The 26,370-nt window shown below is 37.3% G+C and overlaps 1 protein-coding gene, 2 long non-coding RNA genes and 1 pseudogene across 3 annotated transcripts; all 4 read left to right on the forward strand.

Annotated features, from left to right (window-relative positions):
• The first annotated feature begins 9,211 nt into the window (after window positions 1-9,211).
• On the forward strand, window positions 9,212-10,633 carry LOC110226940. The gene is made up of 2 exons (XR_002330832.1): window positions 9,212-9,484; window positions 10,112-10,633. It is a non-coding gene; the product is annotated as an uncharacterized LOC110226940 (long non-coding RNA).
• A 588-nt stretch (window positions 10,634-11,221) lies between these two features.
• On the forward strand, window positions 11,222-14,938 carry LOC110226930. The gene is made up of 4 exons (XR_002330818.1): window positions 11,222-11,480; window positions 11,552-11,590; window positions 12,296-12,367; window positions 12,753-14,938. It is a non-coding gene; the product is annotated as an uncharacterized LOC110226930 (long non-coding RNA).
• Window positions 14,939-17,287: 2,349 nt separating this feature from the next.
• On the forward strand, window positions 17,288-20,242 carry LOC110226154 (annotated as a pseudogene).
• A 286-nt stretch (window positions 20,243-20,528) lies between these two features.
• On the forward strand, window positions 20,529-21,380 carry LOC110226155. The gene is made up of 2 exons (XM_021016826.1): window positions 20,529-20,946; window positions 21,053-21,380. Exons 1-2 carry the CDS (start codon window positions 20,797-20,799, stop codon window positions 21,311-21,313), a joined length of 411 nt encoding a protein of 136 aa, XP_020872485.1. The 5' UTR covers window positions 20,529-20,796; the 3' UTR covers window positions 21,314-21,380.
• The last annotated feature ends 4,990 nt before the right edge of the window (window positions 21,381-26,370 follow it).

The raw sequence follows: 26,370 nt of genomic DNA on the forward strand, positions 1-26,370 counted from the left end.
TTAATGAGGCAGCATTCCCAAGCACATTACGAAGATCTCTGAACATTTACATGGTTATGTCATCCAAGGGGGAGTGTTATAAATCATATGGATGGACTCCATAACCGGCCCAAAGCTCATTAGGTTTTATCTCCTTCTTGTGTTCCCGTGTAAACTCATATATATACTCTCTTATATGTTAATAAGATTGCACAGTTTATAACAAAATCGGCGCTCTGTGGGGTAAGTCACCATAGACTTCACCGTCAGGCCTAGACAAAATATTTGTAACGTTATGTAAACCTATAGTATATATAGTAACGTGTGGATTTGTACTATAGCACCATTAAATTATTTTGTAGCACCCATTAACCAGTGCCGGATCTAGAATAAGTTTCTAATGGGGTCGTTATCTTATTATATAAAGTATAGTTTTCAAAGTTAATAACTCATGTGATCGTAACATATGGTAAATCTATCAATCTTAGATTTTGACACGTGTAAAACAAAAATTTCCTTTTTAAAATAAAAAAGAAGATAATTGAAAGTAATTACAAATTTAAATAATTTTAAAAATGTAAAAGATAATTATAAGAATAATTGTAAATAATTCATATTTCTATAAAAAAAAAAAAATTAAAATTTTCAAAAGATAATAATAAGGAAATTATACGTTTTTCATATTTCAATTAAACAAGAAAAAAATCAGGCAAATATTTTTAAAAAGGAAACATATGTTATTATATATTAATTTAAAATTTGATATTATTTTTCTCAATTTCTTTTCCAATTAGAAATATGTGATGATTTAATTAAACTAATCTTCATATTATTTATTTGAGTTTATTTTTTCAATTAGAAATATGTGAGATAAATTTGTTTTCCTTTTTGTAATATTTTTTTACTTAACTATTTTTTTTGTCCTCAATTATGATTGTAGTATAGTTAGATTGTTTATTTCAATTTCTCTTTTCATATTTAAATTATCAAAGATTCATATATCATCGTGTTTATAATTTTTTATTTTTAGTTTAACTGTTGTATCTTTAAATTATTTATTTTGGTTTCTACGTTCAGTTTAAATTATATAAGATTTTTAATATATCACAGTTCTAATGATGTTAGATAGCGACATGTGTCATGATTTAAATTATAAATTTACATTATTTATATCAATATTATTTTTTAATTGGAAATATTTGATGATTTTAAGTAAAGTTTTATATTGTTTTATTTGAAATTCTTGAATATGTAAGAAACATATATGCTTCTTTTTTGTTTTTGATATTTTGAATTTAATTATACTATTTCAAAATTGTTTATTTCAATTTCTATGTTCATATTTGAATTATATAAGATTCATATATCATGGTGCTTATAATTTTTTGAATTTATTAATTTTTATTGATTGATCATAAAGTTATTGCAATCGAGTATATAGGAATCGAACCCGCAACGTTAGCTTGGAAGGCTAAAGAATTTAGTCGATTTATCATCTTTATATTTTTAACGTGTCTAATTAAACACCACTTTGGTTTTACTCACCAACTCTATGATGAATATTTTTAATTTTTGTTATTCATATAAGTATACCATTAATTATTGTTATGTGATATATTTTTCATTCAAAATAATTTTGAATTAATAATTTTAGTGGTTAAAGAAACAAAGCAACAGTGAAAAAGTAATATTGTTTTTACTTTTGAAAAAAAAATTCTACTTACAACGTTGTTAATTAATTTTTTGTTAAATTTGATATTAATTTTTTAAAAAATAAATCCGTCCATCGGACGGGTCCTTATCTAGTATTGTATAAATAGAAGAAAAGAGAATTGAAGCTATGTTAATGGGGTCAACTCAAGAAATTTTAACCATTTTCTCTAATTTTTTCTTAATTTTTAATAACAAATCTTTCAAAATATAAAAGTTATTAGGGTCAGTTGACCCCACTCCCACCAACGTAGCTCCGCCACTGCCATTAACTGCTGGTAAATCGTGAATTCAAATTTACCAACAATTCAAGAGTGACATATTTTTCACTAGGCGTGGGCATTTCGGTTTAATTTCGAGTTCGGTTTGGATTTGGTTTGTTTATTCGGGTCACGTAAAACTCTAACCAAACTCAACCGAAGTTAGTTTGGTTTGATTTGTGTTTAGGTTAGTTTATGTTTGGTTATGTTTGGTTTGGTATAGTTTTAGTTTGGTTCGGGTTTAGTTCGGTTTAAAAAATCAATTAATGTAACAAAACAAAATTCTTTAGTTCATTGTCGTTTGTATTTTGAATCTTATTATATAAAGTTGGATTTTCAAAATTGCTAACTCATGTGATCGCGACATGTCAAGTAAAACAGTTGATGTTGTCATATGTGAAACCTAAATTTGTTAATATATACTCCCTCTGTTTCATAATAAGTGTTGTTTAAGGTTTTTGCACACATATTAAGAAAACAATTAAATTTTCTGTTTTACCCATTATCTATATATTTCATTATTTTTTCATTGGTCAATACATTAAATTAGTAAGGACGAAACTGGAAATTTTGCCAAACATCTGCGTTGAAAAAACAAACGACACTTATTATAAAAAAAAATTCAAAAGCTAAAACGACACTTAATATGAAATAGAGGGAGTATTTAAAGGCATAAATAAAAACATTTATAACCATATTGGAAAAGGGAAATTTATATAACTAGCATGAAGTTTGAATTTGTTGATAGAAAAATAGAAAAATTCTTGACCCTATAGGAAAAAAATAAAAAATGTATATATGTAACTAAAAAATATTTGTTTTTATATATTAAAAAAATAATACTATATTGAAATATTGGCCTAATTCTATTGAAAATAAAAATGTGTTGATATATTCAAGAAGAAGTAAAATTAAAATTCCTTATTTTATCCAAAAAAATGTGTTAATATATTAAACTATTACCTTTTCTATTAATTTTTTTTGTTAATATAATAAAAAATAAAAAGTAGAAGTTCTTTATCCTACCGGAAAAAACTAGAGAAATTGTTAGAAATACATTTACTTTGATACTCTTTTTCAAAATACCCCATTTTCTAGCCATTTTCATTTCTACCTTCTTTCAATTTTTAATGACCATTTTATCCCTATTTGAAAATTAATTAGGTCAAAAATGAAAAAAGTGAATTTTCCCGCCAAAAATCAATCCGACAAAAGTTTCCCGCAAAAAAAATTTCTAACAAACTTTTCGACAAAAAAAATTCCCCCAAAAAAATGTTTCCGACAAAAATTTTTTGGTTAAAAAATATATAGATTTACAGGGGTTTTAAAAGGATTTTATAAGGGTTTACAAGGGTTTAAAAGAAATTACAAAGGTTTTAAAGATTTACAAGGGTTTTAAAAGAGTTTTAAAAGGATTTACAAGAGTTTTGAAAGATTTTTTAAAAAGTTCATAAGTGTTTTTAAAGGATTTTAAAAGGATTTAAGAGGATTTAAAAGGATTTTAAAAGGATTTTTTAGGGGTTTTAAAAGGTTTTAAGGAATTTACAAGGATTTTAAAAGATTTACAAGGGGTTTTAATGGGCTTTTAAAAGATTTACAAGTGTTTTAAAAGGGTTTTAAAAAGGTTTATAAGCGTTTTTAAAAGATTTTCAAACGATTTAAAAGAATTTACAAGGGTTCTAAAAGGATTTTATAAGGGTTTTAAAAAGGTTTTAAAGGGTTTACAAAGGTTTTAAAAGATTTACAAGGGTTTTTAAAGGATTTTAAAAAGATTTACAAGTGTTTTCAAAAGGTTTTAAAAAGATTTATAAGTGTTTTAAAGGATTTTAAATGATTTATAAGAGTTTTAAAAAGAGTTTATAAGTATTAACAAGGATTTTTAAAGAGTTTTAAAGGTTTAAAAGGGTTTTAAAAGCTTTTACAAAGGTTTTTATAGGATTTAGAAGAGTTTACAATGGTTTTCAAAGGAATTTTTAAGGGTTTTAGAAAGGGAAAAATGTTGTTAAAATCCCCAACTTATTCAAAACGTTGATTTAAATCCTCAATTCATGACGAAACGAAATAAATATCAAACTTATGTTGACTTTCCAAATAAATATTAAACTTATGTTGACTTTCCAAATAAACACCAAACTTTCATTGACTTTCCAAATAAATATCAAACTTCCGTTGACCTGACCATATTAGGTTCGACGTTAAGTGGGTTAATAAATCCCCAACTCATGACAAAACGAAATAAATATCAAACTTATGTTGACTTTCCAAATAAATATCAAACTTATGTTGACTTTCCAAATAAATATCAAACTTCCGTTGACCTGGCCATATTAGGTACGACGTTAAGTGGGTTAATGGATCTCGTTAACGGAGGTAATTTTCTGTTAACATATATGTTAATTGATAACGACAATGTTTCATATAACAACAAAACGACGTAGTTATGTCGTAACGATTGAATTAAATCCCTAAAGTCAATCTTAGATCCCCAAATCGAGCATTATCCCTAACCCTAAATAGAGTATGATTTGAAACTCGGGATTTTATTGAACAGTTACGACAAAACAACGTCGTTTTATGTTTAGAAGGAATACTTGTTAGTGTTTTGATCAACAAACGAACTCTGTTTTAACAGAGTATGAAGAAACTTGATCTTTATTGATAAGATAAAATGTATTACACACAATGATGTTATTGAGTTTGACTCGATCTACTTATACAACACGAAACAACGTGTACGTACATGTGTTAATCGAAAAGACACAACTTTACGAACAGACACAACTATACGTACGTACATTCATGAGTCTTACGTAAATAACTAACTTATATGAATACGGCTTTAGGTTATATGACTTAGATGAGATTTGATTATAGTTCAACAATACTGTTATTTTTAATTAGCGGGTCTGTTAACAGAAAATTAATCTTGTTAACATTGTCTGTTAACTCACTTAACGTCATGCCTAATATGGCCAAGTCAATGAAAGTTTGGTGTTTATTTGGAAAGTCAACATAAGTTTAATATTTATTTGGAAAGTCAACATAAGTTTGATATTTATTTCGTTTCGTCGTGAGTTGAGGATTTAAATCAACGTTTTGAATAAGTTGGGGATTTTAATGACATTTTTTCCGTTTTAGAAAGATTTACAAAAGTCTTAAAAGATTTACAATGGTTTTCAAAGGATTTTGTAAGGGTTTTAAAAAGTTTTACAAAGGTTTTATCAATTTCCGTCGGAAATTCTTTTTGGTGGGAATTATTTTTTTTTTGGCGGAAAAATTTAAATTTCTCATTACCTTCTCTCAATTAAAAAGGGTAATTTAGTCATTTAACATATAAAAAGATGTATTTTTGAAATGGACAATAAGAAGGGGTATTTTTGATAAGGAACACAAAAAAAAAGTATTTATTGCAAATGCCCCAGAAACTACAAATTTTATTAATGTTATTATATAAAACTCAGTCAGAATTTGACATGTAGAAAAATTGTAATTCACAAAATCACGACATGTTTCAATTAATTGATTAGATTTTAATACATGGTTTAGTATTTTTCAATTTTCTAACATAAATTTGTTTATTTGTTTTGACGTAAAAAATGTTTTAAAAACGACGCTAAAACTGGTGACGTCAAAACATTTGCAATGCTTTCTTACACAACACTATAATTCATTTTTTCTATCGTTTATTGTTCCTCATCATTTGCAATGCTATTGTTTAAAGAGATAATACCAACTTTGTATTTAGCACCATATTTTTGGATTGAAATTCATTTGTATGACCTTTACCAACAAATTTTAATAATGAATTAATTATAATAAATACAATAAATTGTGTAATAAAAAATATATGCAGTAAATAATATCTTTAATGGGAAATTACGAGATAACATTTTTTAGAAAAGTGTATAATCATGTTTAAGGGGATAATTGTGAAATTAGGTTTTCAAAATTTTGGCAATAAAATTGATAAATGGTGAATATTTAGCAAATGTTTTTGGTAATTGACAGTTAACATTACTAAATTGTTGTGATATATTTTAATAATAATTTTGTTTGATTATAGAAACGTAAATTAGTGTTTTGATCAGGAAAAAATAAGACTATGTAAATAAGTAAATAACTTTATTCACTAAGTAAACTACTCTCTATTTTTTCGCAAAATGCTTTGGATACCGTTTCTCTATAATAAATTTTGATTTTTTTTAATATTTCAATTTTATTGTAAATATAAGTATCCGTCGATCGGACGGGTCCTAATTAATCTAGTTTGATAATATATTAAAGTAAGTAACAAGTTCAAGTTAAAAATTTAAATTGAATAATCCAAATAAACCATGAAAAGAATTAAATATTTAGTTATTTACAATATTATTAATATAATTAATTATTTAATTAAAACACATTAGGTTATTGGTTTGGGTTGGTTCGGTTCGAATAAAATTTCCACCCTTAATTTTTACACGAAATAAGTATAAAATATTTTTATTACAACAAAAACCTTAAATATGAGAGTTTATTTAGAATTTGTTTTATTGAAAATATTTAAAGATTGAATTTTTAATAATCGCTTGCATGCGACAACGCTGCTTTGGGCTTTAATACGATCAGTTGGGTTCAGAGAAGTCTTTTATTGGGCTTCATTCGAAGCCGGTTCCGAGTCTCGAAATTTATTATGTTTATGAGATGAGATAGGATATATTATATTTCTTCTTCCTCCAAATTTCCTTTAGTAAAATGCGCATGAAGACAATAATTGGGGTTTTAAATGGAAAAAAGAAATACTGGGGCTAAAATGAAAAAAGAAAAGAAATACTGGGGTTAAAATGAAAAAGAAAAATACGAAGGCCTTTATAAGAAAGACGTCTCGCCTAATCTTCTCTCTTCTCCCGCTCCTCTTTAACTGAATCTTTCTGGCGCGAAAATCGATCACTTTCGTCTTCTTCAGTGAGTTAGGTAATCTCTTCCTTCACCTTTCTACACTAGGTAACCATATATGTTTTACTCTCTCACAGTTCGCGATTGCCAAAAGCATCTTCTACTCAAGTTCTTGGTCACTTCGTCTTCCTCACAGGGATCGGAAATCTTCACTTTCTTGTGCCCGAATCGAATACATATTTTAATTTCCATTGTATCGCTCCTCGCAATCAATGTTTAACTTCAATGATTGTTCACTGATTCATGTTATTGTCATATTTGGATCAACTTGTATAAACTCTTCTGGCTTAGCCACATTACTGTAGTTCAATAACCAACCTTGTCTCTGATTTTTCGTGTAGATATTCTTATGATGGCTGGCTTTTTCTTGTCATATAAAAGAAGAATGAGAGATATCGAATTGAGCATGCAAAGGGGGAGAACAAATTTGTACAGTTTCAACACTCTGCTCGCATTGATGGGGATAATGACTTTTCTTATGAGCTGTGTTAGCTTGGGAGATATTCTGCAGATAGCTGAGGTCCACAAGAAATATCTGAAGGGTTCATTACTGTTGCTCTGGTCATGCCTTGTTGCTATCCTGTTGCTCTGGCCTGCTTTTATATGGTTCTATTGTGCCAGAAGACAGATGGATGTAGCAGAGTCTAGGAGAGCTGCTGTCAATCAGAACTTATACATGTTCAAAAAGAGTTTTGGGCAAGTTCTTACTCTGGGGTTCTTTGCATATTTGGACACTTACCTAGATGCTCATAACAGATTTTGGATAAGATTTTTGTGCGTGAGTGTCTATATGCATCTTGTGCTATTGATGGTCATCTTCAGAATCAGAGAAGATTTCGACCTGTGCTTTGGATTTCTTGCTGCAGCTTATACAATGTTTTATGACGCTTCCGAAACTTTGGAGGAGCAGCTTCTTCTTGGAGCTGTTATGTGGTTTTTGTGTTCCTTAAAAAATTACTTGATTGATGGAAAGGGGATCAGGCCTATGCAGAGTGTGTCCCGCTTACCTAGGGATCTCCGTGAGTTGATGAAGCAGCAGCCTGTGCGAACAAGCAACAAAGTCGAAGAGACGTTGTCTGAATTTAGAACCAGGTGGTACTTGATGTACAATTTGAATGTCATTTGTACCTTTTTGACATTCTGGGCAGCCTACATGGGGTGTTGTACCATTCTAAACAAAACACACCAGGAGCAATTGAATCGCCATGCTGGGGCCCTTGGAGGGTTTATACCTTTTTGGGCAGGATTCTGCAGCCTTTATGGTTGGGGTAAATGTACTGATACAGGAGAGGATAAGGAGGATCCAGTTAACCTTAACCTTCATATGCTTAAGAAGAGCCTGGGACAAGTGGTTACGTTGGGTTTGTTCACCTATTTGGATAAATATCTACTTGCTCAAGGTATATGGGTGGCAATTATTGTCTGCGTTGGACTATATCTACACATCGTGTTTCTATTGGTTCTATTTAGGGTGAGAGAAGATTTTGATTGTACCGGAGGTTGTTTAGCTGCTGGGTTTGGAGTCTTCTACAAATTCTTAGAGGATAGATTGGGGAATAAGTTCTCCAAAGAGAAATTGGGGAAGCTTGTTGTGCTAGCATTAGTAACTGTATTATTGTCTTGTCTAAAGAACTATCTGATCGGAGGCCGAGGTGTAGCGTACTCAAAGAATGCAGGAACGATTCGCCCAGGTCGGGAAAAGCGTAAGGTTGAAAGCAAAGAGTCTAAAGATAAGAAAAAGTGTAAGGTTGAAAGCAAAGTGCCTAAAGATAAGAAAAAGCCTAAGAAGTAAGTCTGAAGAGAGATGCGTAGAAGTTGTTAATAATCCTCTTTTACCGCCTTGTTTGATTCTTTTTCCATGTGTGTTGTTAATATGTTTAGTTGATTTTGAGGAAACATTTATACAAGTTAGACAATGTAAAGAGTACTAAGCATAGTTTGTTGTGGTTTGAAGTCTATGATATTAATGAAGTAAAATTGGTTGTTCCTCCATTGCTTCTTCGTGAATGCGCATGAAGATAATGATAATCTATTTCATTAAATCACCTTTGGACGGCAAAAACAATAATAGCATAGTAAACACAATTTGGTTATTGTTATTGTTTGGAGAAATGAAGTTCAAAACCGTGCAACAAGTTGATTCATTGACAGTTGTCTCGCTTTTACAAGCCTGTTAACCTAAACCTTAGAACACCATTAACGGTGAGCTCTTAGACTAAATCTTAGGTAAGTGATTTAAATTAAATCATCAATGGACTAAATAACTAAGAAACGCTTTTTAGTTAAGAGGTTTTCTTAAGTTTAAGAGGCGACACGTGTCGCAATTCCAGAAGAAGAAAAAAATCTCTCCCGTGTTTATCTCTCATTGTTTCTCTCTCTCTCTCGACTGCGTTAACACGAAATCAGATAGAATTTTCGCAAATCGATTTCTCCTCCGATTATTGTTACATCCGGTGAATCGGAGAGAGTTATCACAAGCATCTCAACGGACGGCGGCTCACCACGGCGCATGTGGGTCATATAATCGGCGATTTAGGGTTTGAAATCGAAGAGTCTTTTCACCGAATCTCCGATTGAGTTCATCAAATCTGACAAAATCCGTAAGCAGTCTATTTCTCATAGTAGGAATCTCCTTCTGTAAGTATTAATTAATGTTATTTGATTGCTATTTGAGTGTTTTGAAATTAGGGTTCATAGATTTGGGAAATTTAGGGTTTTCGTAGTTAGTGAAATTTCTTGAGGTTCCATTTGATGTTAGCTTAGTGGTTAAAGTTTGGTTATTTCTAAATCTATCTCAAAATCTTGGAATGAAAAAAATGCAATTGATGATTTATGTATGTGAAATTCACTAGCTTTATGGCCTCATTGCCTCTTTAAGTGATTAGAAAGTGACATTGTTCTCAGTTTTTGAATCCATATCTGTGAGGTAATGGCTTACTGTTACTATGTTGGGATCAAGATTCTAATTTCTATGTATATCTAGTAAGAGGAGAGGATATAATTGCTGCTTATTTAGCTGTGGATTTTATTGTTGTTATGAATTGTTTCATCAACGTAGGCTCTTTGACGAGATCCTATAATGTTCTGCTCATTTCTTGATTCTTAATAGTCACTGACTTTGTATAATTAGTAGTTCAATTATCATTTCTCGTTCTGTTTTTTACAATCTGAAGACTTGAGCTTTCTCTGTGTTGGCTTTTTCGTATTTCACTCTATTGGAAAATCAGGTACAAGGGTATATCCCATTACGGAGGAGATGAAGCAAACAACCACACAGCTCTTCCATGCCCTGGTGAGTTACTAGTTGAGCAGCATCACAGCAACTATGGTGAACCTTAGGCAGGTGGGCGCGATGTATTCGAGTTCTTGGCTGAATCATCCAATCTTAAACCAAACTCTCGTGTTCTAGAAATTGGATGTGGCACGTTACGTGTGGGTTTGCATTTCATCATTTTCACTGCCTTTGAGTTTTAAGGAATGGTTTGTGGTTATTCTTGTTTCCTTGTGATTCTAATCGATGAAGCTCTCAAGTTCATTGGGAGATGCAGAAGGACAAGAATCAAGAAGAAGATCAAAACAATGTAAAAGTCTGATCAACACAACAGACAGTTAACTCTTTTTTCTTACAATCTTTTGTTTCATTAAGAAATCTTAACCAAAGAGACAGTAGTAGCAACTAAACCTGTTGTTTTTTTAATTCTTTGTGGAAGCAAAATCAAACTTTACAATCAAACAAACAATTTATTACAGATTCTCTCAAATTCCATAAAAACATTAACTAAAGACAAGTAGTGTAACATTTCTTGTGTAAAGAAGCAAACTTTGGATTAGATATGATCTCTTTTACAATCTTTTGTATCATCAAGAAACCCATACAAAGTTTTGTTGTGACCAATTCAGTACAGATTCTCTCAAATTCCATTAAAACATCAACGAGAATCCCAGATTTACCTCTTGTAATCAACATCTTGACCAAGCCCTTCAAGTGTTTACCCAATTTACCTCTCTCAACATCATTGACTAAGACCTTGTTCCTCATCTTTTCTTCTCCCACAAGAAACTCCATCAATCTTATAAATTGTATATCATGTATGTTTTAAAATTTTTAATTTGCAACAAATATTAAGTTTTCTAAAATTAAAATTGTTATTTTAATTTATTTATTTAATTAATATTTTTTTTTCATAAGAACGAGAAGTTAAGAACTTATCATTGGAGACAAATAAAATTTAAAACCAACAAACAATCTCTTAACTCTAAACTTTATAAATTTAATATTAAACTAAGGCTAAGAGCCAATATTAACATACCACCAATACCACCAATAATGTTGCTCTTACATAATTTAGAGAATTACACCAAAAAACCTAAACCTTCTTCTCCTTCATTCCTCGACACATCTCTTCTTCAAAAAGCACACACGAGAAGAAAAACGAAATCTCTTCTTCGCCGGATGTCTTCGTCGCTGGATCTCTCCGCCGGATCTCTCGCCGGAATCCACTCCTCTTTGATCTCTTCGCCGGATCTCTTCTTCTCTCTCTCGTGCGTGGGTTTAAGGTGTTACGGATTGAATTAGCTGCGACCATTGTTTGAGAGGTAAGACTCATGGGTTTGATTATTGGATTGGATTTCTCCTTTAGTTATTGAAATCTCGAAGTGGGTTTCAGATGTTACGGATTGAAATCGCTGCAACCACTGTTTGAGAGGTATGATATATCTCTAATTCATGATTTTGTATTGAGTTTATGTGTACCAATGGAGACGAGTGTTATGACTTTGTTTGATTTTGTGTTTCTAATGCTTATAGGCTATGTGAATCTGGTGAGTTTTTCTTTCAGTGATTAGCTATTTCTTCTCTTGTAATTCTTTTCTATAGAACCTCCGAGAAAGTAGAATTTGATACAGATGTTAATTGGTTTGAAACCTCGAATGCATTTTAATTGTTTATAAGATGCTGCATTGTTTAGATTTATGTGGATTGGATCTGTGTGGAGATTATATAGATCCAATCCACATAAATCTAAACAATGCATTGTATGTAACTGTTTATAAGATGATGTGTTGTTTAGATTTATATGGATGTTTGTTACCAATGTTAAGGTGGATCTTTGTGAAGATAGCTTGAAACGTTTCATGCTTGATGGATTGTATTGGAATCTGTAGTGTGTGTTACAGAGATGAAATGTTGTCAAGCTTGGCTGCATCTGTCTTTGGATTGTAGAATTCGTTAGGGAAATGAATCTAGTGAGTTTTTATTTGCTGCTTTATCTATCAAAATTTGTGTGTTGCATTGTTTCCGGTTTTGATTAGTTCGGTATTTCTGTGATCTGCTTTTTAAAATTGAGTTTCTGTGTTGAATTGGTGTCAACTTTAAGAATCGTATGAATGATGATGTATGAAGTCTGTTGCAGATGTTGAAGGTTGATCTTAAGGCTGAGGCAGAGAAGACTGATGGTGGTGTTGGAACTGGTAACCAGAATAAGGTTTGTATTGATAGGTTTAGGAATGCACCAAAAGTAGTGGTAATGAATTTATATTTAGTTATGACAAAAAAGTTGAGCTTCTGGGATCTTGTTTCTCTTTTGACCGTTGCATCTGTTGTAGAGCCATTCTTAACATTATAGGTCACAGAACTAGTAGTAGTATCTCTCAGGTTAGACACACACACATGCTCGAGTCCAATATCAGTGATACATGTTTTTGCTTGATATGCTACTTCAACCTTGAATGTTTTGCTGCTGATCTTTAGATTCATAGATCTGTACGTTGCCATAAGGCTTGCTTAGCCTCTTGAACTTTTAGGCTATTGAGATTGCTTTGTTTTGTCATGATTATGATTGTGTGACGATTACTTTGTTTCTGTTTCAGAATTTAAAGACTTTGACAAAGGAGATGCTCTATATAAAGAATTTGACAAAGGAGATGCTCTATATGAGGCTCGCTCAAAACTAGCTTGATAACATCGTATTTTAGCCCACTTTTACTATGTTTTATTTAGGTTTTCCATGGAGAAAACAGGAGATATTGGAGATTTCAAGGATGTTTTCAAGTATTTATGCTTCAAGGATGAATAATGTGTTTTCAAGCAAAAAGGAGTAAAAGACGATCAAATCCCGTTTCAAGACAGTTTCTGTGTCTCAGAAGTATAGCGTCCGTTCGAGGTCTTCCCGATTACCTAATCTAGAGATCTTGGTGGCTGTGGAAAGCTAGGAGAGTCAAGATTCACCTCAAAGTAGAATCGGAGATTTTCATCGAGCCAATTGGAAGTTATTCCCTGAGGAGTGAATACATGTCCCGGACCGGCCAGACAGCCTCGCGACCGGTTCGGAGCTTTCTGACGTCCCCGGTCGTGGAGCCCGTGCCCGAGCTGCTCTTTACGCCTCACCTCGGTCATCACTCGTCGTGCCCTGTCCAGAAACTCGAGCCTCACTTAACCTAATTCATGGAAAATGACGGTTTTGCCTCTTGACCTAATCGAAGCCTATAAATACCGAGACAAGTTGAAGAAACCCGACGGCCTCTTCACAGCTTCCTCACCGCCTCCTAAACCTAGATCTCGCAGCCTCCTTCGACGAGACTCTCAGCTCTCCTAGCTCCATGATGTGTGTGTAATTTCAGTTCATAACTACGAAAGGCGAATGAACGAGTTATCCTATGTTATAGAATAAGCCGGCAAATCTCCCTATACTCCGTTACTCAATTGACGCAGGCAATGATGCATAGATCGACACATTAGGGTTGGATTCGCTAAGTACTCTAAGTCCTGTTACTCAACTTACGCTGGTAACAACACGAAAGATTGGTAACACTATGTCCGAGATTAGGTTTACCCGATTCGAGCTCCTAACACATGCATTAAGTAAAAGATGTCCCAAAAGAATCTAATTATGAGCGAAATAATAGATCTATAAACCTAATATGATTTGAACCATGAATCCCCTTTGAATCACCCTATAAAACCCAACAAAGAAAACTGCTCGCTCATGATGCTAAGAAACGACATGGAGATGAAGTAGAAAAGCATAAATAAACGAGTATGAATAAACAAAGGGAGTTCAAAGGAAACTTCTCTAGTGTCACAGAAGATAACTTGTCTCCCCAAAAGTCTTGAAAGAAAGAGTAGAAGAAAGAGTAGAAGAGAAAACAATGAAGAATAAAGGAGAGAGCTTCAAAGGACGACTTCTTCGGAATGCAAGAGCTTCGGCGAGGTGGAGCTAGGAGAGCTGAGAGTCTCGTCGATGGAGGCTGCAAGATCTAGGGTTAGGAGGCGGTGAAGAGCTGTGAAGAGGCCTTAGGGTTTCTTCAACTTGTCTCGGTATTTATAGGCTTCGATTAGGTCAAGGGGCAAAACCGTCATTTCCCACGAATTAGGTTAAGTGAGATTCGAGTTTCTGGACAGGGCACGACTGGTCACGACTGGGGTGAGGTGTGAAGAGCAGCTCGGATGCAAGCTCCATGACCGGGAGCTCCAAGAGGCGCCGGACCGGACACAAGGCTGTCTGGCCGGTCCGGGACATGTCTTCCCTCTTCAGGACATAACTTCCGAATGGCTTGATGAAATGCTTTGATTCTACTTCGAGGCGAATCTTGAATCTTCTAGCTTTCCATAGCCACCGAGATATCTTGATTTGGTAATTGGGAAGACGTCGAACGGACGCCATACTTCTGAGGCACAGAAATTGTCTTGAAACGGGATTTGATCGATTTTTACTCTTTTTTTCTTGAAAACACATTATTCATCCTTGAAGCATAAATACTTGAAAACATCCTTGAAATCTCCAATATCTCCTGTTTTCTCTATGGAAAACCTAAATAAAACATAGTAAAAGTGGGCTAAAATACGATGTTATCACTCCACCTCGCCGAAGCTCTTGCATCCCGAATAAGTCGTCCTTTGAAGCTGTCTCTTTTACTCTTCATTGTTTTCTCTTCTACTCTTTCTTCTACTCTTTCTTTCAAGACTTTTGGGGAGACAAGTATCTTCTGTGACACTAGAGAAGTTTCCTTTGAACCCCCTTTGTTTATCATACTCGTTTATTTATGCTTTTCTACTTCATCTCCATGTCGTTTCTGAGCATCATGAGCAAGTAGTTTTCTTTGTTGGATTTTATGGGGTGATTCAAAGGGGATTCATGGTTCAAATCATATTAGGTTTATAGATCCGTTTATTTCGTTCATACTTAGATTCTTTTGGGATATCTTTTACTTAATGCATGTGTTTGGATTGATCACCAAACGCTGATCGAAGAGGTTAGGAGCTCTAATCGAGTAAACCTAATCTCGGACATAGTGTTACCAATCCTTCATGTTGTTGCCTGCATAAGTTGAGTAACAGGACTTAGAGTACTTAGCGAATCCAACCCTAATGCGTCGAACTATGCGTCGTTGCCTGCGTAAGTTGAGTAACAGAGTATAGGGAGATTTTCCGGTTATTCTATAACCTAGGATAACTCGTTCATTCGCCTTTCATAGTTATGAACTAGAAAGAAAACATAGAAACCATTGAGATCTAAACCCCAGTTAGTCGAGAACCATGATTCTCGGAGAAACCCCAGAACGCCCAACGCCTTAGTCATATTAGCTTACAACCGATTATCATCTTAGCTTTCATTAGTTCATTTAGCTTTCATTTATTTGCTTTCTTATTTCATTGCATTAGTTATTAGGAAACCCAAAACCAAAACACCAAAGTTTAGTTTTGTCTTAGCTAGCTTTTTTTTTTTGAATTTAATAACCTGTAGCTACACTCTCTGTGGGATCGATCCTTAAATACTATTCTGATTACTGTGCACTTGCAGTTTAACATGTGGTCTTTCAGGTAAAAGATTGAAGCAGAAAATTCACACGCATCAAGCTTTTTGGCGTTGTTGCCGGGGAGTGAATCAAGCTACCATTGAATTCGATAAGAGATTTCCTCTAAGATACTTTGAGTTTGACGTTTATATTCTCACTTTTACTTTTCTTCGATAACTTCGTTTTCCTTTTAGTTTCTGTTTTTGATACCTGCAGTACATGACAAGGAGTCAAAACTCAGGTGTGCCGCCATACCAAGATATAGGAAGACTAGAACATGAAATCTGGAGACTTCAAAGACAACAACTTATGGCCGACCAAAGAAACCCGCAAGACGGAGACCTTGGTGTGGATGTCGGATTCGCACACTCAAGTATTTTTATGAAGTAGGAAAGATTACTCTTGAGGGACAAAAATGAATATGTAAAAAGCTTATGAATTGTTACAAAAATTGCTATAGTATTTCTTACTCGAAAAAGATGGATCCCCCTTACATTGACATTCGCCCTTATATTTATACATAGAATAACAACACTTAAATGCCTAATTAAGTACAATTATTCTCTCTTACATGTGTCCGTTTTGATCCTTGACTTTAATGCTTAACGCTCGAATTTGAGGTGATTCCGATCTTCATGGGCTTCGCCAGTCGGCCCAAATATCCTTGGACCGACTTAACTGTGACTTCGACTCCGGACTCATGTCGAGGTGCAGTCACTTCGACATGAGTGAATCAAGCTTTTTGGCGTTGTTGCCGGGGAGTGAATCAAGCTACCATTGAATTCGATAAGAGATTTCCTCTAAGATACTTTGAGTTTAACGTTTATATTCTCACTTTTACTTTTCTTCGATAACTTCGTTTTCCTTTTAGTTTCTGTTTTTGATACCTGCAGTACATGACAAGGAGTCAAAACTCAGGTGTGCCGCCATACCAAGATATAAGAAGACTAGAACATGAAATCTGGAGACTTCAAAGACAACAACTTATGGCCGACCAAAGAAACCCGCAAGACGGAGACCTTGGTGTGGATGTCGGATTCGCACACTCAAGTATTTTTATTAAGTAGGAAAGATTACTCTTGAGGGACAAAAATGAATATGTAAAAAGCTTATGAATTGTTACAAAAATTGATATAGTATATCTTACTCGAAAAAGAAGGATCCCCCTTACATGGCCATTTGCCCTTATATTTATACATAGAATAACAACACTTAAATGGCTAATTAAGTACAATTATTCTCTCTTAAATGCGTCCGTTTTGATCCTTGACTTTAATGCTTAACGCTCGAATTTGAGTTGATTCCGATCTTCATGGGCTTCGCCAGTCGGCCCAAATATCCTTGGACCGACTTAACTGTGACTTCGACTCCGGACTCATGTCGAGGTGCAGTCACTTCGGATTCTCCTTGTGGTGATAACCACTTTGACTGTTCCTTTGACTCACGGGTCTAATGGGCTTTATCCTTCGTGGACCGTTATCTTGATTACGTGGCAATCTTTGGTTGGTCCCGGACTACTGGTGCGGGATCCGACACCAACAACTAGCCCCCCAAGTCTTTCAAAGTGCTATTCCAATTCGGAGGACTTTACTGCTTTAATGACCAAAGATTGCGTTTTGAGGAATCTTCTGATTTCCCGCCAAGATCTCGTCAGTCCTTTAATTTCGGCGCTACCCATATTTGGTCGCGTGACATCTGGCGCCATCATGACCGTATATTAATTATTTACTATTAAAGCGAAAAAACCTCTCCACTTCCCCCACGATTCCCAAGGCGATTTCATCATTATCACCTAGCTTGCGTGAGGTAACTTCTTTCATCATCATTTTTACTTTTACTTTTACACTTGCGCTTTATTCGAAACTTCTCTCTACTTTCCTTCGCCAAATTTCTCCTCGTCGGATCTTGAATCTTTCATCTTCTCCAATGGCTTCCGATTCTGAAAGACCCGAGTCTCCGTCATTCGACGATAGGCGCTCTAGTAATGACGAGTGCACTCGTCCTAATGATATTGCTGGTCCGCACTATAGATCCACTTGTACTCTTCAATCCCTCGAGCAGTTAAAAGAGCTTTGCCGGATTCCGCCGGAAATTATGGCGGAAGCACAAATAGCTGACCCCACGGAATCCCCAGAGAACCTTCGTGATGGTTACTTCTGTGTGTACGAGATTTACTTCAAGGGCTGCGGACTAACCTTCCCCCTTCCCGAAGCCCTAGTTCGATACTTGGCGGTTCTCGAGATCGCTCTCCCTCAGTTAACCCCCAACCTTCTCCGAACCATTCTCGGAATTATAACAGTAGCGGTGGAAGCCAGATACATTATCGGTGTCCCCGAGCTGAACGAGCTTCTAAGCGTGAGAAGTTCATCGAAGAAGATAGGGTATTTCTCGGCATATCCAAATGCTAACAGGAACGGCATTTCGCATCTTCCAAAGAAGGATGAAAATTGGCACCATCCTTGGTTCCTGATTAAGAAAACCCCTGCTTCGATTGGAAGTCTATCAGATTTACTCCCATCGAAATGGTCCGCGAAACCTGGTAGAAATTAGGTCGCATACATTTTTCCAGTTGTTTTACTATTCCTGTTGATTAAACTTGTTGTTTTCACTTCGCAGCTTTCGTCGCTCCGACTCTACCATCTGAAGAATTCATCGGATTCTTCAAAATAATCCTCGAAGGGGAAACCCTTTGGAATTCTTTCACTCTCCATCGGTTCATAGAAGCCAATCAAAAACTCAGGATGAGCCCTCCCAATCAACTTCATCGTCTTCCGCCTCCTCCCTCAACCCAGGGAATGTCAGCTCGGGCTCTTACTGCCCAGCAAAAAATGATCTCCAAGCCGATGACTGAGGCTTTTGACGAGAACAAGGCGTTCCTTGCGACCGCCATTGACAAAAAAGATTATAGCAAAACCTTGTTGGTTGACGATGGTAGCACCGAAGGAGTTAGATCCGTCGCCGTTTTTAGATTGACACCTCGTCGTGAACGTCGCGATGACCGTCCTCCCTGGAGGCCCCAATCTCCTCAAAGAACGTCGCGATGAACGTCCCCAATGACCGACCTTAGCAATGAACCGCTTAAGGATTTGATTCGCAAGAAGAGGGACAGGTCATCTCGCAGTGGTTCTTCTCCGCGGAGAGAGAAGTCAAGGGCCTTGACTGACCGTTCTCCTCGATCGTCCCCTCCTACTGAACCAATGGGTCCTCCTCGTCCTGTCGATATGTCTTCTTCTTCTCAACGTAGTGGCGAGAAGACGAACCAGAGTGTAGCTCCTCAGAAGGAAAGTTCTGAGTCTCGAGATGACCCTTCGAAGACAAAGCCTGCTCTTGTTCCTCAGATCAAATCGCTCTCAGGTCTTATGATATACATGTATTCTTTTCTTTTCGCCTTGTATTTATTCTGAATTTCTAAGACTCTTCCTCTTTTGCTTTCGTAGCCATGGAGAAAGAGGGTAACGTCTTTCGGTGCTTCAAAACCCGATCAGGCGCGATCCTGCCGGATTTTGACTAGTGGCGCTCTGCGATTCGCGAACGCTACCTACTTCATGCTCATCATTCATCTCGGGTTAGTTCCGCTTCATTTTTCTGATTTCACTGTCATTCTTTGAACTGATCTGCCATCCCGAGTTTATGTATAATGTCAGGCTAATGGCGAGCTTAATGATATAATTGAACATTACGAAGGGTTGGTCATTGGTCGGGGAAAAGAGATTGACACGTGGATGGGCAAGTTCTCTAATCTCGAGGCTGATCTCCGTTCTTCTACCGACTCTAAGCACGAGCTAGAGGACAAGGTTGACAGTCTCTCTTCCGAGCTTGAGAAGATAAAGGGGCAGACTTCATGAATCTGAATCAACTGCTTATACCCTGAACGACCAACTCATTGAGCTCAGCGCAAAGTACAACGCGATCACCAAGTTGCGCGATTCCGAGTTGGCAAGGTCGGCATCGAAGGCTAGAAAAGAGGTGAAGGGACGTGGGATGGAGTTGATTCAAGGGGCCATCCGCTTCATCCAAACCGAGAAGGCTAGGTCAGATCTGGATTCAGACATCAAGGAGCACGAGAGCAACCTGATCCTGTTGGATCAAATCCATGACAAAGATTTCTCCGAAGTGCAAGAAAGGTCCGAGCTGACGGCTAATTTATTCGAAAAGCGGAGTCGCTTGGCATCTCTTCCTGCTTCAACCTTCAATCATCAGCACTTCGAGGAATTCTTCTCAGAATCGCCTGCCATAAGTGAATCGGGTCTAGACTGGGCAGGTAACCTCTAGCTCTTGATACTCACTACCTTCTTCTTGCCTTATATTTAATTGTCTGGAACTTTCCTTCCTAGGCTCAAGCAAAACGGAAGGTGTCGTTCCACCCGAAGTTCCTGCTGCGCCGGAAGTCACCCCGGGAGATGGTCGTACCGTCGAGAGTGGACCAGGAACTTCTTCTGATCAAGCCCCAACCAAAGAGACGAATGAAACCTCGACAGCCGAGACGGGGTCCGAGGTGACTGCCAATCCGTAGTGGCTGTGTCCACTTTAAACTGGGGATTGTCCCATTTATTTTAAAACTTAAATTTGAACATGTTTTTGCCTAAGGAGGCTTTATTATCACTTTACTTCGAACAAGATATTTGCCTGAGGAGGCTTTTAAACCTTTTTAGGTCATGATCCCAAGAGGGTTTGGTTAAAACTGTGTACGGGTTTGCAAAGTCCGCGTTTAACCCTTTTTGGCCTTGTGGCTATGCTTTCGAGATTTTAGGTTGATCAGGCCTTTCTCTTTAGAACGCGAGAACTGAGCTCGGCTTAACGCAAGTTCCCCACTTCGGGTTTAGTCAACTCAGTAAATTTGTTTGGCTTGACCCACAAAAGTTATTTATAATAGGCTTTCTGCCTTTAATGCGACGGTTAATTTTTCCCTTTCCAATCTTTGGGAAATAGGAAAAGTCACACGTCTTTAAGGCAATAACTGCTTTTCCACAACTTCCAAAAATGGTTTAAACCACTCGTGCACGACATCATTATTAGACTTACGGTTCCAAGACAAACCCTAAGCCCTTATAAATAAAGGCTTAACTACTTCTGAATTTTCTAAGAGGAATTTCGGAGTTTATTCGGTAAAACCACAATAATGGAAAACGAAATAGCAGTCCCCATTGATCCCTGCAGCCCACTTTTCCTATCCGGTGATGGTTTCGAACCAACCGGCGTTCTCTTCCCTCATGCCGTGTTCCACTTCCCTTCGAGGGAAAAGAAAGAGGCTTACGATTTCATGGACAAGGTTAGTATCCGTCTTTTTTATTTGGACTTTTTTGTCCTCCTTTTTAATTTACTTGTTTCTACGGCAGGTCGTCGATAAACATCGCCGTTTGTGCGATGAACGGCAGCGGCTGGGTATTAAAAGACAAACACTCGAGGCTCGTATTGCTCGGGTGGAAAGGAAGATAAGGGCTCTGGAAAGTGATCTCTTTCAATGGGAATGGCGGAACTTTGATTCTGTTGCTGAGATCCCAAAGATGCTCTGGATGTATCTCCGTGCTAAAGGAGTTCCAGGGCCCGTGAATGCCCCGGTGGATGCCAAGAACAAGGCGTCCACTTCGAAAATTAAACCGGCGATGAAAGAGCCTGTTCCTGAGCCTCTTCCATAAATGTTCCCTAACTCTGCTCCTATTTTGAACTTGTAATGGGCTTCGGCCCTTTTTTTCTATTTATGGAATCATTTGCAATTTTCCTTATTCTTCAAAATATTTTCGGAGAGACGTCTTTTAATACAGGATCGGTTTAAGAGCATAAATCTCTCCGCGAATCATTCCATTCCTAGGATAGAATTCGCAGCTTACTAGGGACATGACGTCCTTAAAAATTATAGTCTCAATTTCCTTTTACTCCTCACCACTCTTTTTTATTTTAGCAGGTATGGAGTTCAACCTTCGATGTTCAGAATCTATGCCCGACTTCTCCAGGATCGAAATGATAAACGAAGATGTTCTAAATGGGCCAAATAGGCATCCCCTTCCACCTCGCGGCTTCTTCAGATCTCAGATCCGAGCTCTGTGCGCTTTGATCAGGGATCTCCCAATCAGAGACCAAGGAACAGCGATGGCATTCATAGAGGCGCTTGCGATTCAACATCAAAAGCTTACGTTGGAAAAGAGGAGACTCCGGAGGAGGATTAACCGAATGCAACGCAGACTTACTACGGTATCAAGAGATCTTCACATCCTTGGCTCTCACCCCGGAGAATGGATCGAGCTTGGAATCTCTGACTTCGCTCGTATTCCGGACTGCATGATGCCAATCCTCGATCTTGCTGGTCAAGGAGTTGAAGTGTTCTGCTCATCAACAAGATCTCCCTAATCCGAAGTGTACGATGAGGGATATTCCGTCTTATTTGTTTAAATAAATGCTTTTTTTTAAACCTCCTGTATGTTCGCATAGCCGAACCTTTATTCCCTTCATTTGTTCGCACAGTCGAACCTTTTCCTTTAATAAAGAAATAAAACAAATTTTTATTAATAGCTGAACTCGTTTCCGAGCTGCCTACGTACCCATTTCGGGATCAAGCCACACCGTAGTTCATGTACATAAAAAATTCGTGTAGCTTAAACATAAAATTTCTTTAGATTGATCACATTCCAAGGTCCCTTGACTGGCCTGTCTTCTAAGTCTTTCAGCCTATAAACACCGTTCCAAACTACTTCGGTAACAATGTAAGGTCCCTCCCAATTAATGCCGAGTTTGCCGGCGCCTTCTTCTTTTTTATTGTCAAAGACGCGCCTTAACACATAATCTCCTACGAAGAACGGCCTACTTTTGACTTTAGTGTTGTAATATCGGGCTGCTGCCTGCTGGTAATTCTGAATCCGAATCAAAGCTTGATCACGCTTTTCATTTATGGTATCTAGCGAATCATCAAGCATTGCTGAATTTTCTTCCTCATTTAATGGTGCTTCTGTTCGGCGAAGTCCGGGCACGTTGAGTTCAGTTGGTACTACCGCCTCCATGCCATAAACCAAGGAGAATAGAGTTTCTCCGGTAGGTCGCCTAGGGGTTGTACGATAGGCCCATAGGACGGGTTGGAGTTCTTCATACCATTCTCCCTTTAGATGATTAAAGCGTTTCTTGAGATTGCTCAGTAACGTCTTGTTCGCGGCTTCTGCTTGACCGTTGCCTTGCGGATATCTTGGAGTAAAGTAACTGACTTTGATTCCCCAGTCCGCACAAAAGGCATCAAACTCGTGTGAAATGAATTGTGGCCCGTTATTAGTGACTATTTCGTACGGAACTCCATGTCGACATATAATATTTTTCCAAATGAAAGTCTTCACCGCCGAATCCTTGATGCCAACATATGCCTCAGCTTCAATCCACTTCGAAAAGTAGTCCGTCAGGACCAAAAGGTATTGTACACCTCGAGTTGATCTGTGCAACGGTCCAATGATGTCCATTGACCACCTTATAAACGGGTATGGGGCGGAGATGGAGGAGAATAACTCCGAAGGTTGATGGATCAATGGTGCATGGAGTTGGCAGCTTACATCTTTGGGCGAACTTAACACAATCAGTGATCATAGTGGGCCAATAGTATCCCATTCTTTTAACTATAAAAGCCATAGCCCTTCCTGATGAATGACTCCCACATAATCCTTCATGCACTTCGCTCATGACGATTTTGACTTCGGGCCCAAAAATGCATAATAGGTAAGGGTCACTGACACCTCGTCTATACAATGCATCCTTTGATAGAAAAAATTTCGCGCTAACGATTTTCATTTTCCTGGCCTGCCACATTATTCTTTGGGAGCTCGCCTGTCATGATGTAGTGCTTTATTGGCTCCCTCCAGTCAGCCCCCTAGTCTTTAGCCGGAATTTGGTCAACCTTGTGAAATACTCGTGGCTCTGGTTCGGGATGTTCGTTTGGTTCAAGAATATCTTCCACGATTAATGGCTCGGTCTCTAATATTGTTTCTGGAATCACATCTTCTGCTAAGACAACGGGTTACTTGTTAGATGTTTTCGATCCCTTTGATTTCCTCCGTTTGATGGGTGGCAGTTCGACCTCCGGTTCGCCACGGTCACTTGCCGCTGCTCGAGATCTTGTAACGACGAGTGTTTCTTTGTTATCTTGAATGCTTCGCTCCGAAATGCATTCCACTGGAATAACTCTTTTCAAGTCAGGATCTGATGTTGATTCTAACGCGGCAAGTGCGTCCGCGGTTGTATTCTCTCCCCGGGGTATGCGAATTAACTCAAATTTCGAGAAATTTTTAGATAGATCCTTCACCACTTCGAGGTATGCTTCCATTCTTGAGTCCATGGCCTCGTAGTCTCCATTAAACTGGTTAACTACTAATTGTGAATCACAATAAGCGACTATTTCCTTAGCTTCAACTCCTTGTGCCAATCGAAGTCCGGCAATTAGGGCTTCGTATTCTGCCTCATTGTTGGAAGCATTAAATAACAATCGGAATGATTGTTCTAGAATTTCCGATGTTGGAGACTCGAACTTGATTCCCAGTCCGGATCCTTGCTTTGATGAAGACCCATCTACATGCAATTTCCAAGTTTGGTTCTCCGGTTGTTCTAGCGTGCCAGGTATTGGTAGTTCGGTCAGGAAATCTGCTAAAACCTGAGCCTTCATACTGATTCGGCTTTTGAATTCTATATCGTACTCGCTCAATTCCACCACCCATTTCGCCAAACGTCCGGACTGACTTGGACTATGAAGTATTGTTCGGAGTGGCTGGTTGGTTAATACTTCGATCGGATGGGATTGAAAATATGGGCGCAGCTTCCGAGCCAAAGTCACTACCGCGAGTGCGAGTTTTTCCATCATTGTATATCTGGTTTCCGGATCCGTCATTGACTTACTTATGTAGTAAATCGGCTTTTGCTCCCCGCGGTCTTCCCGGACCAAGACTCCACTAACCGCATGGTTCGAAACGGATATGTACAAATAAAGCTTTTCATCCATTTCTGGTTTGGACAATATAGGTGGAGTAGTTAAGTATGCCTTAAGCTGCCCAAAAGCTTCTTCACACTTCTCATTCCAAAAGAATCCTTTGTTTCCTTTTAGAATTTGGTAAAAAGGTAACGACTTATCTGTTGATCTCGAGATAAAACGATTCAAAGCCGCAATCCGCCCAGTTAACCGTTGTACCTCCTTGAAGTTTCTTGGAGACGGCATGTTTAAAAAGGCGTTGATTTGATTTGGATTGGCCTCAATCCCTCTTTCTGTCATAATATAGCCGAGAAATTCTCCGGATGGGACTCCGAATGTACACTTTGCCGGGTTCAGCTTCATTTGATATTTATTGAGAATATCGAAACATTCCTCTAAATGCTTAACGTGATCCTCCTTCTTTAACAATTTAACCAACATATCATCTATGTAGACTTCCATTGTCTTCCCGAGATAATTGTGGAACATTTTGTTAACCAACCGTTGATAAGTTGCTCCTGCATTTTTCAAACCAAAAGGGATTACTTTGTAACAATAGATACCTCTATCCGTGACAAATGACGTTTTTTCTTGGTCTTCGGGGTTCATCATTATTTGGTTATAACCCGAAAAAGCATCCATGAAGGTTAACAGCTCATTCCCAGCGGTGGATTCTACAACTCGATCTATATGCGGGAGCGGGAAACTGTCTTTGGGACATGCTTTATTGAGGTCTGTGAAGTCGATGCAAACCCTATCTTTTCCATTCTTCTTTTTGACCACGACGGTGTTTGCTACCCATTCCGGGTATTGTACTTCCCTTATGGATCCTATCTTTAAAAGTTTGTCCACTTCGTCATTTACTATTCTTGCTCGCTCCACTCCGAGCTTTCTTCTTTTTTGTTTTACCGGCTTGAAGCTTGGATCCACGTTTAGTTCATGACAAATTATGCTTGGATCTATGCCAGGCATATCCGCCGCTGACCATGCAAATGATGTTATGTTTTTCCTCAAGAGTTCGATCAAAGCTTCTTTTAGTTGGCCAGTCAAAGTTGCTCCAATTCGGACTTTCCGATCTGGTTCGTCTTCTTCTAACACCACTTCGATCACTACATCCTCTTTTTCCTGTCCACTAGGAAATTTTGGTCTTAGTCCCTCTTTTGCGGGATTCGTTAATTGCTATTGGATCTTCAAACGGTGGCTAGCTAGATAACATGTTCGTGAAGCTTCTTGATCTCCTCGAATTATTTCCACTCCATTTGGTGCTGGAAATTTGATACATTGATGATATGTAGAGGGGACTGCCTTCATTTGATAAATCCAAGGAGTCCCGAGGATGATGTTGTAAGCTGCGGGCTTATCGAAAACGACAAAATCCACAATTTTTGACACCTGTTTGGCAAGGACCGGTAGCTTGATCGTTCCGAGAGACATGGCTGACTCGCTTGTAAACGCAACTAATGGAGATGGAGGTCCTACTATGTCCGCCCGACTAATTCCCATTCTTTCTTAAGTACTTAAAAAGATTAAGTCGACCGAACTGCCTGTATCGATAAGGATCCTTGATACTTCGAAGTTGGCAACGTCCAGGGTAATGACTAGGGCATCATCATGAGGTCTTTCGAGGTGCCGCGTTTCTTCTTCGTTAAATGATATTGACCCTCCTTGAAAATCGACTTCTTCGCTCAAACTTTCTTTGAGTAAAACGTTTTGCCTATGCTTCTTGATGGAACTTATGGAATCTCGGCAAAGTTTGGAACCTCC

This window comes from Arabidopsis lyrata (genome assembly GCF_000004255.2).
Source record: "Arabidopsis lyrata subsp. lyrata unplaced genomic scaffold ARALYscaffold_7, whole genome shotgun sequence".
Taxonomy (NCBI): domain Eukaryota; kingdom Viridiplantae; phylum Streptophyta; class Magnoliopsida; order Brassicales; family Brassicaceae; genus Arabidopsis; species Arabidopsis lyrata.